This window comes from Haemaphysalis longicornis, unplaced genomic scaffold (genome assembly GCF_048455015.1).
Source record: "Haemaphysalis longicornis isolate Haplotype H1 unplaced genomic scaffold, Haemaphysalis longicornis Haplotype H1 scaffold_9, whole genome shotgun sequence".
In the NCBI taxonomy this organism is placed as follows: Eukaryota; Metazoa; Arthropoda; class Arachnida; order Ixodida; family Ixodidae; genus Haemaphysalis; species Haemaphysalis longicornis.
In genome coordinates this window covers 159,913,793-159,927,266 of record NW_027526460.1, presented here as the reverse complement: position 1 = coordinate 159,927,266, position 13,474 = coordinate 159,913,793, and the positions used below count along the sequence as shown (strand labels likewise).

Below are 13,474 nucleotides of genomic sequence, written 5' to 3'. Positions count from 1 at the left end.
GCTAGGTGGTCTGGCAACCCTGTGCGCGCAGCCATTTTGAGAGCGGCGTCGGCGCCGTCGTTTGACCTTGCGGCCTGCTGTGTGTTAGCTGTAATACTTGCTCTACGGGTGTTTTTCGATGTTTTAAGGGGCTGTGGATTCTAGCGATGGCAAGTTCTCGGTGGGTCCGTGATCTAAGCGTCCTTCCTACACTAAGCGATGCAACGGTAACGAACTTCTGCACCGAAAACGACGCATCCCTACGGCAGCAGCGGCGAGCGTACAACTTCACGGTGGAGGCGTACGCCGAGCCGTCTTCGGTAGCTACTTGCATGCCTGACGTAAGGTAAGTGCTATTTCTTGTGTGCTACTGTGGATTATGTCATAAGTACTGTTAATTCTTTAGTTTCGCTGCTTGTCTACCGCTTGGCGATCGTTCCCATACCTGCGGATGTTCTGTTTACGAAGCTACCTGCAGTGCAACACGGTAGAAGCAAGCACTCGAACTCCTCAGCGTAAAGTATAGATTTTCGTGCTCGTACGAAAACTGCAAAAACTTTACACCACACATTTTAGTGGTTCGCGCACCCGCCCGAGGACATTCCAGCATACAGCATACCGTAGTGTTTAGTGTTTCCGTAAACATATTCTAGCGCTTAGTGCGAGGTCGTCGACGGCGTCAACAGGTTTGTAGGGTCACAGAAGGGTTTTTGGACGCATAAGATATCATTTTTGAAGATGCGAAGTACTTTTTATACGTAACTCGTACATTTGGCGAACTTCAATGCATCTGCCATGCATCTATCGGCTCTGTAATGACATCAAACGGCAGACATAAAGGCGGGTGTTGCTTAACGAAGTGCGCTGGTTTGAGGGCATAAAAGAGAGGAAAATGAAGTTTTAGCATAAAAGCAGTAAGCGGCGGGCGTGTGTGTGCGCGCGCGCGCGTGCGTGCGTGTAGCGGGGGTTTTACATTGCCAGTAAGTACGCTTCCCAGCAAGTGTCAGTGTAGAACAAATGGAGGGGTTATGTATTTTTTGTCAGCACAAGGCACATTGTTTACAAACTTCACCCGTTTATGCAAAAGAAACATTGAACTGAGGGTTCTTCTAAGGTATGTAGTAAACTTAAAGCTTCCTTGTTGCTTTTTTTTTAGCTGTGGTCTTGTCCACGCTCGAGGCACATGCTTCAGGAGCCAAAAGAAGGCAGGTGCGCCCTACCCAGTTCAAGTAACCCAGACAGAAGCTCGGGTGTTGTCAAAGCCACCACTTGCCAGTGTCCAGCTGGTAGTGGGGTGCATGCAGCCACGTGCTTGCGCTTTTGCGTTTGCTGGCCCTCCTCCAACAACATGGCTACAAAGAGCCACCACCAGTGCTTTCTTGCACGGAGTTGCCCCAGCGGTGGAGGCGCCCCCGACACGAAGGAATTGAGCGCACCAGTGTCCAGTCTGTGGATTGGCGGAGGGTGCATGAGGGTGGACGTGAAGTCCCCAAGTCAGTGAATCTGTGTAGTGCCCAAAACAAGGATGACGAGCAAGTGCTTCAATCTTGCAAGAAATTTGGTGAGAGGTTAATGGCTCTGGGGAAGACATCTTTTGCAGCTGTCCTGTTGAGCGATCCTGGACCCATGGTGTCAACAAAATTGGGTCTTGCACCGTCTGGCTCGCCTGCAACCTATCACCAGGGCCACCAACCATCCGGCTTCACCACCTGGCTTGGGAACTTGAGCCCTGGAAAGAGCCTGTCACTCCCTCTGCCAAGACTGGACTTCTTCGAGGACAGTCTGCAGCACGAATTTCAAGGAGACTTCTCAAGCCGGGAGAAAGCCATTCTTGATGTGAGTACCTAAAACCGATTTACTAACAAAACATGGAAGTTGGTCAGTTGAAGGTGAAATTTTTTAACAACTTAATTTCAAGGCACCTATCCGGGGTGTTAGGTCAGCATACTTCGAAGCGTTTAAACGTCAGCATACTTTAAAGCTCCCAATATTGTAGTTATCTTTGATGTAGGCACTGCAGTGCGCATTCATTTTCCGTCGTAGAACTTCATCCGTGGGACTTTTTCCCCCAGCGAGTTTTCTGGCTGCACATGAACTTTAACTTTCTTTTATTTTTAAAAACTGAAATAAAGCATTCTTTAGCATGGTTGACTAGCAGGCTTAATTTTTTTCAGGACATATCCGTATCCATCCAGGAGGCACGTGACCTGGAAAAGAATACACGACAGCAGAGCCAAAGCGAGACATGGGTTCGTGCTCGCAGACGCCGTCTTACTGCGTCGGCCTTTGGCAAGGTGCTGATGAGGCAAAGCTGGACCCAAAAAGGCCTGCACCACTTGCTTGACCCCAAGGACCTGTCGCGGGTGCGGCCCATACAGTATGGTAGGAGGAATGAAGCTGCTGCAACCCATCGCTACACAAACGTTCTCCGGAAGCTGGGCCACGACGTCACTGTGGAGCACTGTGGACTTTTCGTCGACCCTGCCTCTCCGTGGTTGGGGGCAACACCCGACAGGCTTGTTTTCGACCCTGAAGAAGGCACGTTTGGGGTGCTGGAGGTGAAGTGTCCGTATTCGTTGACGGGTTCTGACCCAAAAACCGTGCCTGACAACGAGAACTTCTATATGCAGTTCACTAATGGCAGTGAACCTCGTCTGCTGCGCGACCATGAGTACTACCAGCAGGTAGTAGGCCAGATGGCATTAACCGGTTGTCAGTGGGGAGACTTTGCTGTATTCTCTTGAGAAGTGGATTGCGATTGAAAGAATACGCTTTGAAAACTCGGAGTGGGAGGCAATGAAGGCTCGGCTTGATTTTTTTTTCAACGATATGCTGCGTTACTTCTGTGAAACGTAGGAGCACCTTGGAAGTGTGCTGTTTTTTTTTTAACATGAATGGAGCTGCTAAAGTTTAATGTTGCTAGTGAATAACTGTCTGAATCTTTGCATTTGCATCTTTAAGGAAAACATGTTCACGAATGATTGCATTAAAACAAGCCCTATAAATATCTGGTATGTATTTGTGTGCTCCAATAAAACCTGTACTGTTTTTGTTACTGCCACAAGCAAACCTTCAGACGCCAACTTGTGTGCATACCTGCAAGCCAACATGTCAGCGTCTATTCTGCCAGAAACAAAACTGCTACCCCTTTAACTCATGCGAATATACCAACCAACCTGTCAGCATCACCATCATCAAGTAGAATGACTGATCAAAGAAAGGTGTTCAGTTGCATTCTTTTATGACAAACATTATATTCACACAATATATTTACACAAGAGTAACGTCTGGACTGAATTCAGCCCTGTGTACCAGTCACATCTGCTATCCGTCAACAACTGACTGGACATCTGGTCTTGAAATCAGGTCCAAATGCAGATTTGTTAGTACAGTGAAAGCTCATTAATTGAATTGCAAGGGAACACCATTTCAGTTCGAATTAATGAAAACTCTAAATAGGGAACAATAATGACAGTCGGGAAGCAGTAGGGCATGTCAACACTTTGACGCTTGAAAAAGCCTGTGATTGCCGCTTGACTTTTGTCTCTGACAGTTGGTCCTTTTTGCTCTACCAAATGTATCCAAAACCTTATCTCTGCCTTCTCGAAATCCACAGAAGAGATGGGCGGCATTCCATCCGGCCATGACTTCATAGCGGACGGCCGCACTATGCTTTGTTTTTTTCTCCTCCATGCTGTCGCTGGCAGCGACAGGTTCAAATCAAATCAAAATCAAATCAGTTTATTTCCAACAACAGTGTTGGGGGTCCCTTAGGTGAAAAGCGGCTAGCTACCGCTTGAAGGTGCCCGAGGGCCGCATACATGACAGCATCACGTGAAAAAGGATAATATAAATACATGGACGCTTGGAAGATTTGAAAATGCCCCATGAAGCAAACATATTCCTTCAGAACCTTGTAAAAAAAGTAAAAATAAAAATATCAGTACATGGTGACCACAAAAACACAAATACTACACGACGTGCCCATACCACTGCACGCTATTCCGATGATTACAAAAGAAGAAGAAAAAAAAAGAACAAATGATCAATAAATATTAACAGTCGCTACTTTATGTTTATACAAGGAATATAAAGTTACATTTTAAATAGATTGCTGGTTCACAGATAATGCACACACAACGAAATGCAGGCATAACGAAATAAACACGTGCACAAAGCTAGTGCTTCTGACCTGAGATATGATGCCCTCATCTGTCAGTGGATGACACCACAGCATCCTCACGTAGTTCGCAATGAATGCGTCTTCCAAAACTTCCATCATGTGGGATATAGGTTGATTTTAGCAAATCTTGTATTCTATGGAGCCGTGTGTGCAAGCACTGGGTGCGTTTCTCTGGCCATGTGCGAAGCGCCGGCACATAGTTTGAGTTATCCGTGGCAGCAGCACCTACTGGGGTTTGAATTAACGGGCTTCTTTATACATAGACTTCTATGGAGCCCTGTTAGGACCAAATGGTACAATTTGAAATAACCATAAATTTGGATTATTGAAGTTCGAAATAACGAGCTTTCACTGTACACGTCTTATGATTATTCAGCTCTCTAAACTACCCACATCTGTTTTCATGTTAACATTGGACTAGACCACACCGGGGTTCGCAATCAGGTCTGACTGAAGGTTAGTTAGCACGGCGACTACAGTCCATATTTGAGTCACCACAGGTGCCAATGTGAGGGGAACTGGGCGATCGAAGATGTGAAACGCTTTGATTCGCTGTATCCTCCTCTCCACGTGAATTCTCAGGGAGGCAATTTCCTGTGTCTCTCTCACTTCTTGTTCAGACAGCTTCCCGTTTTGCAGGAAAGGAGGAATGTTCAGGCTGACACCTTTCTCTTCAAGAAGGTCGGCAATTTTGAACCCCTTGTCTGCCATCACAACATCACCTTCGTCAAAGCTAAGGTCCAAGAACCCACTCTGAATTACACATTCACGGTCCGACATGCAGCCTGTGTATAACTCGGAAACGAATGAGAGTTGACCACTCGGCATTATTCCAATGAGTCCCTTGAAGGTGTTTGCAGACTTGTACTGGGAGTACGTGCTTGACTGTAATGCAAGGGAGCTGGGGACTGCGCACCTGATCTCTGTGGCATCCAAAATCACCCTGGTTTTCCTGCACTTTTCAGTGAACGAAGCAGGCACTGTATCATTCACAGCTTCCCTGGATGGCCAAATAGGCATCTTTATCACCTTAGCATAAATAAGCTTGACCCATTCACAGCACATTCTCGACACAGTGGGCTGCGAAATGGCAAATCTATCCGCCAGGTCTTGCTCAAACAGGCCAAGCCGCAACCTCACTAACACGAGAAACAGTTCATTTTCTCGGTCCAGCTTCCGTTTCCTTCCCTGGCTGTTGCTTCCTGGATCTGCTAATTCTGCCACCGCAACAAAGGTGTCATATTCGGGGAGTCCAGTGTAGAACATCATTTGTTCACTGGAGCCTTTGAAACAGTCAATGCAAAAAGGTGCATTCTTCAACTTTTCTTCTTCCAGTTGCTGCTGAATCACAAGGAGGTCTCCCTCCGCTTTGTAGGCAGCAGCCTTTGCTTGCAACAACTCTTCCCTCAAACCATCACACTGTTTCTGTAGCTTTGAGAGATCTTCGGCTTGCTTCTTTTCTTGAAGAGCTTCTCGGCTTTGCGCTTCTTCAAGTTTCCTTTTCAGGCCACTGCACTGCTCTTTTAACAGTTCGATTTGCTCAGCCTGCTTCTGCACAACAACCTTTAGTGTTTTCACCTCATCACTGTCTTGCATATCGATGGCTGTATCCCCCTATTCAACCTGATCTTTCCTTCCAGACTCTTCAGTTGCATCCCTGTCAGGCGAGGGCGAGTTTAGTGTAGCAAAGGATTGGGCATTTTTCTGCTGGGGCAAGGGGGTACGCACCTTCGGTGCCTTCCTTTCTTTTTTGGGCTTGGAAAACACAAACACTGAAGGCACTGCTGTTTCACGAAGAATCCTCCTTCCGCTTGCCACTCCAGGGATGAAGTCTGTTGGCTTGAAGTGGGAACTGCAGACCTTTGTGTTGCTCTTTATCGTGAACAATGGGCCCTCGTCCCGCTTGATGGCAATTATCCAGCTTTTTCGAAGTGAAGAGGCTTGTGGGAAACGGTGGTACGAGACCTGGAGTGTAAAGCAGACATAAATTAATATTGTTTACAAAGCTCTGACATTGCAACTCTTTTAACCCGCATAGGAACACAGGGCTAAATAAACCAAAATCATCTCTGTCGGAACTTTCTCGAATGCTGGCGAATGAGCTGCTCTAGAAGATAGCATTGTCAACACCAAAGCAGTATGTTTCATTGCCACTGTCTTTTTTATAACAGTCTACACTGCCGTGTCTAACATTTTTTTTTCGTTGAGAGCCCGGCAACTGGCTAGTATTTGGAAATGCGTCTTTTGCCTTTTTTTCATAACGCCGGATGTGCGTAACAATTAAGTTTACGAAAAACCTAAAAACGCAAAACGAAAGAACCAACGTGCTTCGTCGACACCACTAGTTTTGCCCGGCACGAGCTCAGATGAAAAGAGATGCCGTGTTTAAATGTAGGTCAGGCGCACCCATCGATGTAATCCGGCAATCCTACCGTGTGACTTAACACAACGCCACTTTACCTACTCGGAAGGACTACTATGATAAATAAAATGTAGACTTAAAAAATGCCTGGGGAACGGAACGTACGCTCTCGCATTACGAATGCCAAAGGATGGGCGTGTGTGCGAAATGTGCGTTTCGTGCTTGCCGAGGCATTGCACCGCACGCACGAAGCGCACATTTCGTTACGCTACAAAAGAGCACAGTTGGCATGCCCAAATATTTACACCTGCCCGCGAACCTGAAGAACCAGAACAACGCCATTTGCTTACGCCGCGACAGAGGAAATTTCAATGCTCCGGGCTATAATTTAGCCGTCCCTGCCCGTGAGCTACCTATCATTCGCCGCACTCATGTGCTGTTAGGAATGTATGCGTAGCAATATATACTCGTACCTTGTATTACTGTTGAGTTACTACGTGTTTAGTTTTCACACCGCAACATTGACGCCAGCGGAAGCCATTCGGATCAGCCTGCGCGCGATCCCTTATGCTGTATTTTGGTTCCTTCATTCGCTGTTGTTTTCATTAAGTTAAACAAGATTGGTAATAAAAATAAGGGCTTACCTTGTCTCCTGTGCCGTTTCTGGTACCTCGCTGAGCGCACAGAGGCACGCAGCAGTGCGAAGGCATTGTAATTGTCGAGCGATTGAGCTCGCTTCCGTACGAAGGTGTACGGAATGAAGAACTCCGCGTCGAGCGGAGCCGCTCTCAAAATGGCGGCGCATAGTTTGCATTTCGTTTGATAGATGGCGTCTCTTTTTAAATATCCCCTATTGCACAATGATTATAAAATCGACGCATACAAGTTCATCCACCCTTCAGAATCCCGGCAAACAAGGCAAAAACACGCGCACACTTTGACTGAATATCGTTGCAATAATGACGCCTTCAAATATTCTTTCTTCCCGCTTGCTATCAGAGAATGTAATCACTTGGACCCATCGGTTACTAACACGGATTCACTTACTGATTTTTTGTACAGAATAGCTAACATTACCAATTAACAGGAAAGTAAAACATGCAACGTTAATTTTTATGACGTGTGGACTCGGATGTTATGTGTTCTGTACACTTCACGGCGAGCACCCCTAAACCGGCGTCTACATAACGTACAGCATCATGTTCAGTCACTGCGAATTTTGACTGTACTAACTTATCTGTAATGTATTTTCTGGGAATACAATATGTATGACTTGCCTCACAATGTTCCTTATGTTCCTTATCTTTTGTTTTCTTGCTTTGTAGTAAATACTATATACCCACATGCGCAAACTTCCCGCAGTGTTTTTACTTGATTACTCATGGTTTTGAGACTTTTTTTACGGTTCCGCTCGGCGCGGTATTGTTCGTTATGGTTTGCGCAACGTATGGTTAGTCTGTATACCAATCTCTTTTCTTTACACAAGTTGCTTTTTTTCTGGCTTATTTGAGCGCACTTTCCTTATTGGTATCCTTTATAAACTGAGGAACCTCAAATTATTATGCTTGTATTATGCGTTGCTCAACCCTTCTACACGTTTCACTTCCTTTGTATCCTTTATAAATATGTGTAATCTAAAAAAATATGACGCTTACATCAGAATTACTTGACCCTTGTTCTTGTTTTGACATTTCGTTCTTATTACTGTTTTACTACCTACCGAATAAGTACTTTTGTATGTATAAGAATACACCCTTGTATGCCCGCCTGCCTTGGCCTCAAAAAGAGACTGGCGGTATCTCAAATAAATAAAACCCTGGGAGTAACCTTCAATGAACATTTATTTTGGGATACACACATTCACCGCGTAAGAGGAAGCTTGGCTATGGCTCGCGGTATTCTTTCCAGACTGCGACATGTTATCCCCACCAAAACAAAACTGCTTCTATAACGCACTTTTCACCCCCCACCTAAATTACTCCAATCTTGTACAGGGCACCACACCTCAAGCAAACATAACTCTATTATTTTTACTGCAAAAGAAAGCGCTTCGCCATATTGCAAACGTTTCATACGACGCCCACACTGCAGAAATTTTTTCAGAAGTTAAGGTGCTGTGTCTGTCGAGCTTATATAATTACAATCTTCGGATGAAATACAAATAGGCTTTCCGTTACAATAACAATTTTTTTTTTTTACTTTATCCAACCTTGCACACCTTTGGAAGTTCTGTATAATATCAGACATAAAAATCCTCGGATGATTCCTGTCTGACGTACAAACCATGGATTTCGCAGGCTGCAGTACTGTATTCCAAGTCTTTTAAATAGCGAGCAAAAATACATATTATCTCCGGCAGATAATGGAAAGAGCACGTCATAGAAATTGGCATTTGTGCATAACACTAACTAGTTTCTGACGACCATGCACAGCCCAACTATAATCTTTTGAATGGATTTATCTCCGAAACATTTCCTATAACCCCATTTGGGTTTTTTGGTTCACCGAAAAGGTTTTCTTTTAGTCTGTTACATGAACCTATTGTTTCTCTGGCTGTATGCTTTACTACACAGGTTGTGTGTTCTTCCACCTGGAATTTTCCCCCTTTTATAGATGTGCATTAGTGCCTACCACTGCACCGGGTATACAGTGCTCAGGTACATTAAACAAATATTTGTAATATTTTTATTGGGTGAATGTATATGTAATGTATGTGTGTACCTACTTTCTTATTGTATATATGTATATATATATATATATATATATATATATATATATATATATATATATATATATATATATATATATATATCCGAGTGTACATATGTTTGCTTATGTGCTTTGGTATTTGTATTCAGGTGCATACAAGCGTACATTATTCTTTTGTGTATGCTCTTTTTATACAATTTCTGTAAAAGTTCAACCATTTGTATTCATTTTTCTGGTGTTCTTTTCCCTGTCAAAAAACGAGCAGAAACCCTGCCAAGTTGCTTCTTACGAGCTTTTTTGTTCCTGTCCTTATTATTTCGACTATACGAGATTACAATGCTGAAGAAATGAACTTTGTACATTCAACTCTTCACATGCAGCGCGAGCATGCTGTTGGTCACGGCTTTTATCGAGTTGGCATGTTCTCTCAGCCTGTCCTCAACACGGCGTCCTGTCTGGATGATATACGATTGTCCACAGGGCAGGGGAACGTCGTAGGCGACTGCCCCATAGCATCGGACAAAGGCTGTGGCGTGATTCTTGGGCACAGAGCTTGCGCACTGCCTCGTTGTTGACTCTTTTGCGACTGCTACTCAGTTTCTTGGGCGCCGAAAAAAAGGAGGTGCACACCTGAGCGCCACACAATCTTTCTCGGCTAGCGGCTTACTCCGTGTACGTAGGGGATCACTGCTCTCCTTTTAAGCCCGTCGTGTGGGAGCACTACTGTGCATGTGTACATTAAACTTCGCCAAGGAGGAGGAACCGGCAAATGGTGAGCGCCTGCTGCTGCGCATATACCATCGCCATACGCCGTCGACGTGTCTGCCGGCCCTCCTGCCGTACGCGTCGACCCACTTGCCGCAACCTCTCTAAATTATTCCCTCTTCAGATCCTTCGAACACTCACTATAGTACAGTTTTCGGACACGAATCCAGCGTCTCTGCTCCTACTGCTATGCGGATCAGCTGCCGCGCAGCATAGACAACATGCTCAGTACTGCTGCGAAGGAGATCCCGCCGGACGGGCTTACAAGAGAGCAGTCAACCTCCATGTACACGGTGTAAGCCACCACCTGAGGAAGATTGTTGTCCGCTCACGTGTGTACCTCGTTTTTTTCGGCACCCGAAAAACTGAGTGTACTGCGCAAAAGAGTCAACAACGAGGAAATGCGCAAGTGCTGCGCCCAAGAATCACACTACAGCCTTTGTCCAACCCGATGAAGCAGTCGCCTACGACATTCCCCTGTCATGTGGAGAATCGTATATCGGCCAGACAGGACTTCGTGCTGAGGACTGGCTGAAAGAATATGCCAAATCTCCAAAAGCAGGACTGGCAGCATGCTCGCGCTGCATGTGAAGAGTCGCAAGTGAAGGGTTGAATGTGAAGAGTTGCACTCTCGACGCCTGCACTATCTTACAAAGATACAAAGACCAACGCGCACGCCAGATCTGCGAGGCATTCTTCATTCATTACAAGGGATCGTCATGCATAAGCACACCATCTATGTCTCTACTGGATAAAGAAACAGCTTATTTGGTGAGGCAGCACAAGCTGAAATTTGCCCTGCAGATGGCATCCATGTTAGACAAAACTCTTCGCACTTTCATAGTATTGTTTGGTATGTTTTTACGCGTGCAGCACTGCGCACACAGGTAACCATGCTCGTTTTGTTCCCCTATGTGCTTGATTGATTATGAGGTTCAACGCGCCCAAGCTACACAGGCGATGAGGCGCGTAGTAGTGGAGGGCTCCGGATTAATATAGACCACCTGGGGATCTTTAACGTGCGCCGAAACCTCGAACACACGGGCGTTTTCGCTTTTCGCCTCCACCAGAAAAGCGGCCACCGCGGCCGCGTTCCCCTATATGCAGTATTCCTTTCCAAAAATAAACAGTTGTTAGGCAGCGCCCGCGTTTGCTACTCTTCCCTTTGTGCAGTCTTTGCGCTGTTCAGTTATGCAATGTAGCAACTAGCCGGGTACACCCCCCATGCAATAAAAACGCACTGCAAACATCCAGCCTCATCATGGGCGGTACCTCCGACCCCCACCTGGCCGACCGGCTCTCCAGAATAAGCCTCCGCCACCAGACTACCTACCCCGTCAGCGCCTACATGAAGCCCCCGCCAGGCACTGCACGGGACGTGATTCATGCAATCCTGAAGGCCTCACTCAAGAGCAACTTCTAGAATACACCGCTACCAACCGTATACCTCATCCACGCCCGCATTGTGGGCAAAACCCGATCAACACTCCTCACCTTCGCCGGAACCCGCATTCCTTACTATATCAAGTTCGACTGTGAAAAGATCCGCTGCCGACCTTACCGTCGCACCCAACAAACCTGCACATGTTGCAGCGATATTGGGCAACACCAAGACGTCTACCTGCATCCCAATAAGACCCGGGGCCACAGTTGCGGCACTCCCGATCGAACACCGGGACCCGCCTGCACTCCTCGCTGCAAGCTGTACGACGGACTCCACCCAACGGCCCAGCTCGAATGCCCCAAGTGCTACCGACCCACTCCTCCACCATCTAAGAAGCGCCCGCTTGACTTGACCAAGACCTCTAGCCGGCCAAGCACCGATGCCCACGATTTCCCGCCGCTCCCGTCACCGCAGGCATCGCTCACCCCACACCCTACCTGGCCTCCTCTAGCACAGGTGAGCTGGTCAGCTAAATTGCTCGCGCCTCCCGCTACTCTTACACCACCACCCCCTAACCCGTCTCCCCCATCCTCCTCTCCCCGACCGGCTCACCACCGCCCTTGAAAAATTCTAACACTTCCAGAAACAACTTTACGAGCTCAAAAAAGAAGTTGACGCCCTCATGAGGCTCCCCCCTCCCCCCTTGTCCGAGGACCGCATCATGAAACGTGTCACCGAGATCGCCAGTGCACGCATGGCCGGCAAAACTGAAGATGCCGTAGCCAAAGTTTTAGACGCCCAAGCCCAAACCCATGCACCCCTCGTCAAAAGCTTCCAGCTTTTCGCATTCGAAATCGCCCTCCAACGCCCGCCAGACAGCTTCTCCCTTTCCTCTGATAGTCCGCCAAAGAAATCCAAGCACCACCCAAATCATCCCTAACACCCCCATTGACACCATAACTGTCTATCAATGTAACTGCCGCTCGTTCAACAGCGAGCGTCACCAGCTTTCCCTCTTCACCCAAAACGACCCCCCCCCCCCCCGCAATGCATCGCCCTGCAGGAAACCAACTGTCACAATACAACGCCTTTACGCAAGATCGCCAATCCCGCACGGCCATCCTCGTTCATAACTCCCACCTGGCAAAACCGCACCGCCTCAGCCGAACCATCCCCTACACCTTCGTCGAAACCATCTCAACTGGCCCCTTACGTCCGAGCGTATACATCCTCAACATCCACAGCCCCCGAACGACCGCCTCAAGACCATAGAGCCCCTCTTTCAGGAAGCGGTACAGATAGCTGGATCCTACCCCCTCCTCGTCCTTGGTGATTTCAACGCCCTTCACTTGACTTGGGGCTACCGCTACGCCTCCAAGAAGGGTAGCGGTAGCCCCAACCGCTACGGTAACCACTACGCCTCCGGCCCATCGCCCTCACCTCCTTCCTCACCCTCACCCTCGATGCCAAATGGGCCTTAGACAACGTTACGCACCAAGCCATCCTCGATAACCTTAACCACACCGGTTGCGGCCACCGCACTCTCAATTCGTCTGCGTGTTCCTGCGGAACCGCACTGCGACCCTCCCGGCTCGGCCCTCTCCAATTCCCTATCTTCAACACCCCTGCCAAAGGCACACCGCAAGGCTCCGTAATATCCCTTTACTCTTTAACATCGTCTTCCTCCAGCTCCCCAGCCTCCTGAATGCCGTCCCCGGTATCCACCATGCGCTTTATGCCGATGATCTTACTATGTGGACTACCAGCGGCTCCAGCGGAACGCGATAAGATGCCCTCCAGCAAGTAATCGACACCACCGTCTCCTACCTTCACCCCAGAGGCCTAAGGGTCGAACCAAACAAATCAGCCCTCCTCGTACTCCGAGCCCGCACCCTCGGCCGCCTTCCACAACCAACCCCGGACCCACAAGTGACCATCCACGGCACTCCCATACCCCAAGTCATTACTGTTCGGATACTCGGCGTTCCTTTTTACTGCGACGTCTCCAGCGCCATTCTTCACCCACAGCTCCACAAGACGATCACTCAACTCACGCACCTCATTCGGCGCATCAGCGGCTCCACCTACGGCC

General features: G+C 47.6%; 2 protein-coding genes across 2 annotated transcripts in view; both read right to left on the bottom strand.

Annotated features, from left to right (window-relative positions):
- LOC144151570 (uncharacterized) overlaps nt 1-13,474 on the bottom strand; it is a 123,304-nt gene that overhangs the window by 95,549 nt on the left and 14,281 nt on the right. The gene's annotated exons all lie outside the window — the stretch shown is intronic.
- Nucleotides 4,475-5,230, bottom strand: LOC144152584 (uncharacterized). The gene has a single exon (XM_077683889.1). The coding sequence runs from the start codon at nt 5,225-5,227 to the stop codon at nt 4,580-4,582; it is 648 nt and encodes a 215-aa protein (XP_077540015.1). The 5' UTR covers nt 5,228-5,230; the 3' UTR covers nt 4,475-4,579.

Excerpts from the sequence above, each read along its gene's own strand:
- LOC144152584 (XM_077683889.1), bottom strand. The coding sequence starts at position 5,227 with ATGTGCTGTGAATGGGTCAAGCTTATTTATGCTAAGGTGATAAAGATG.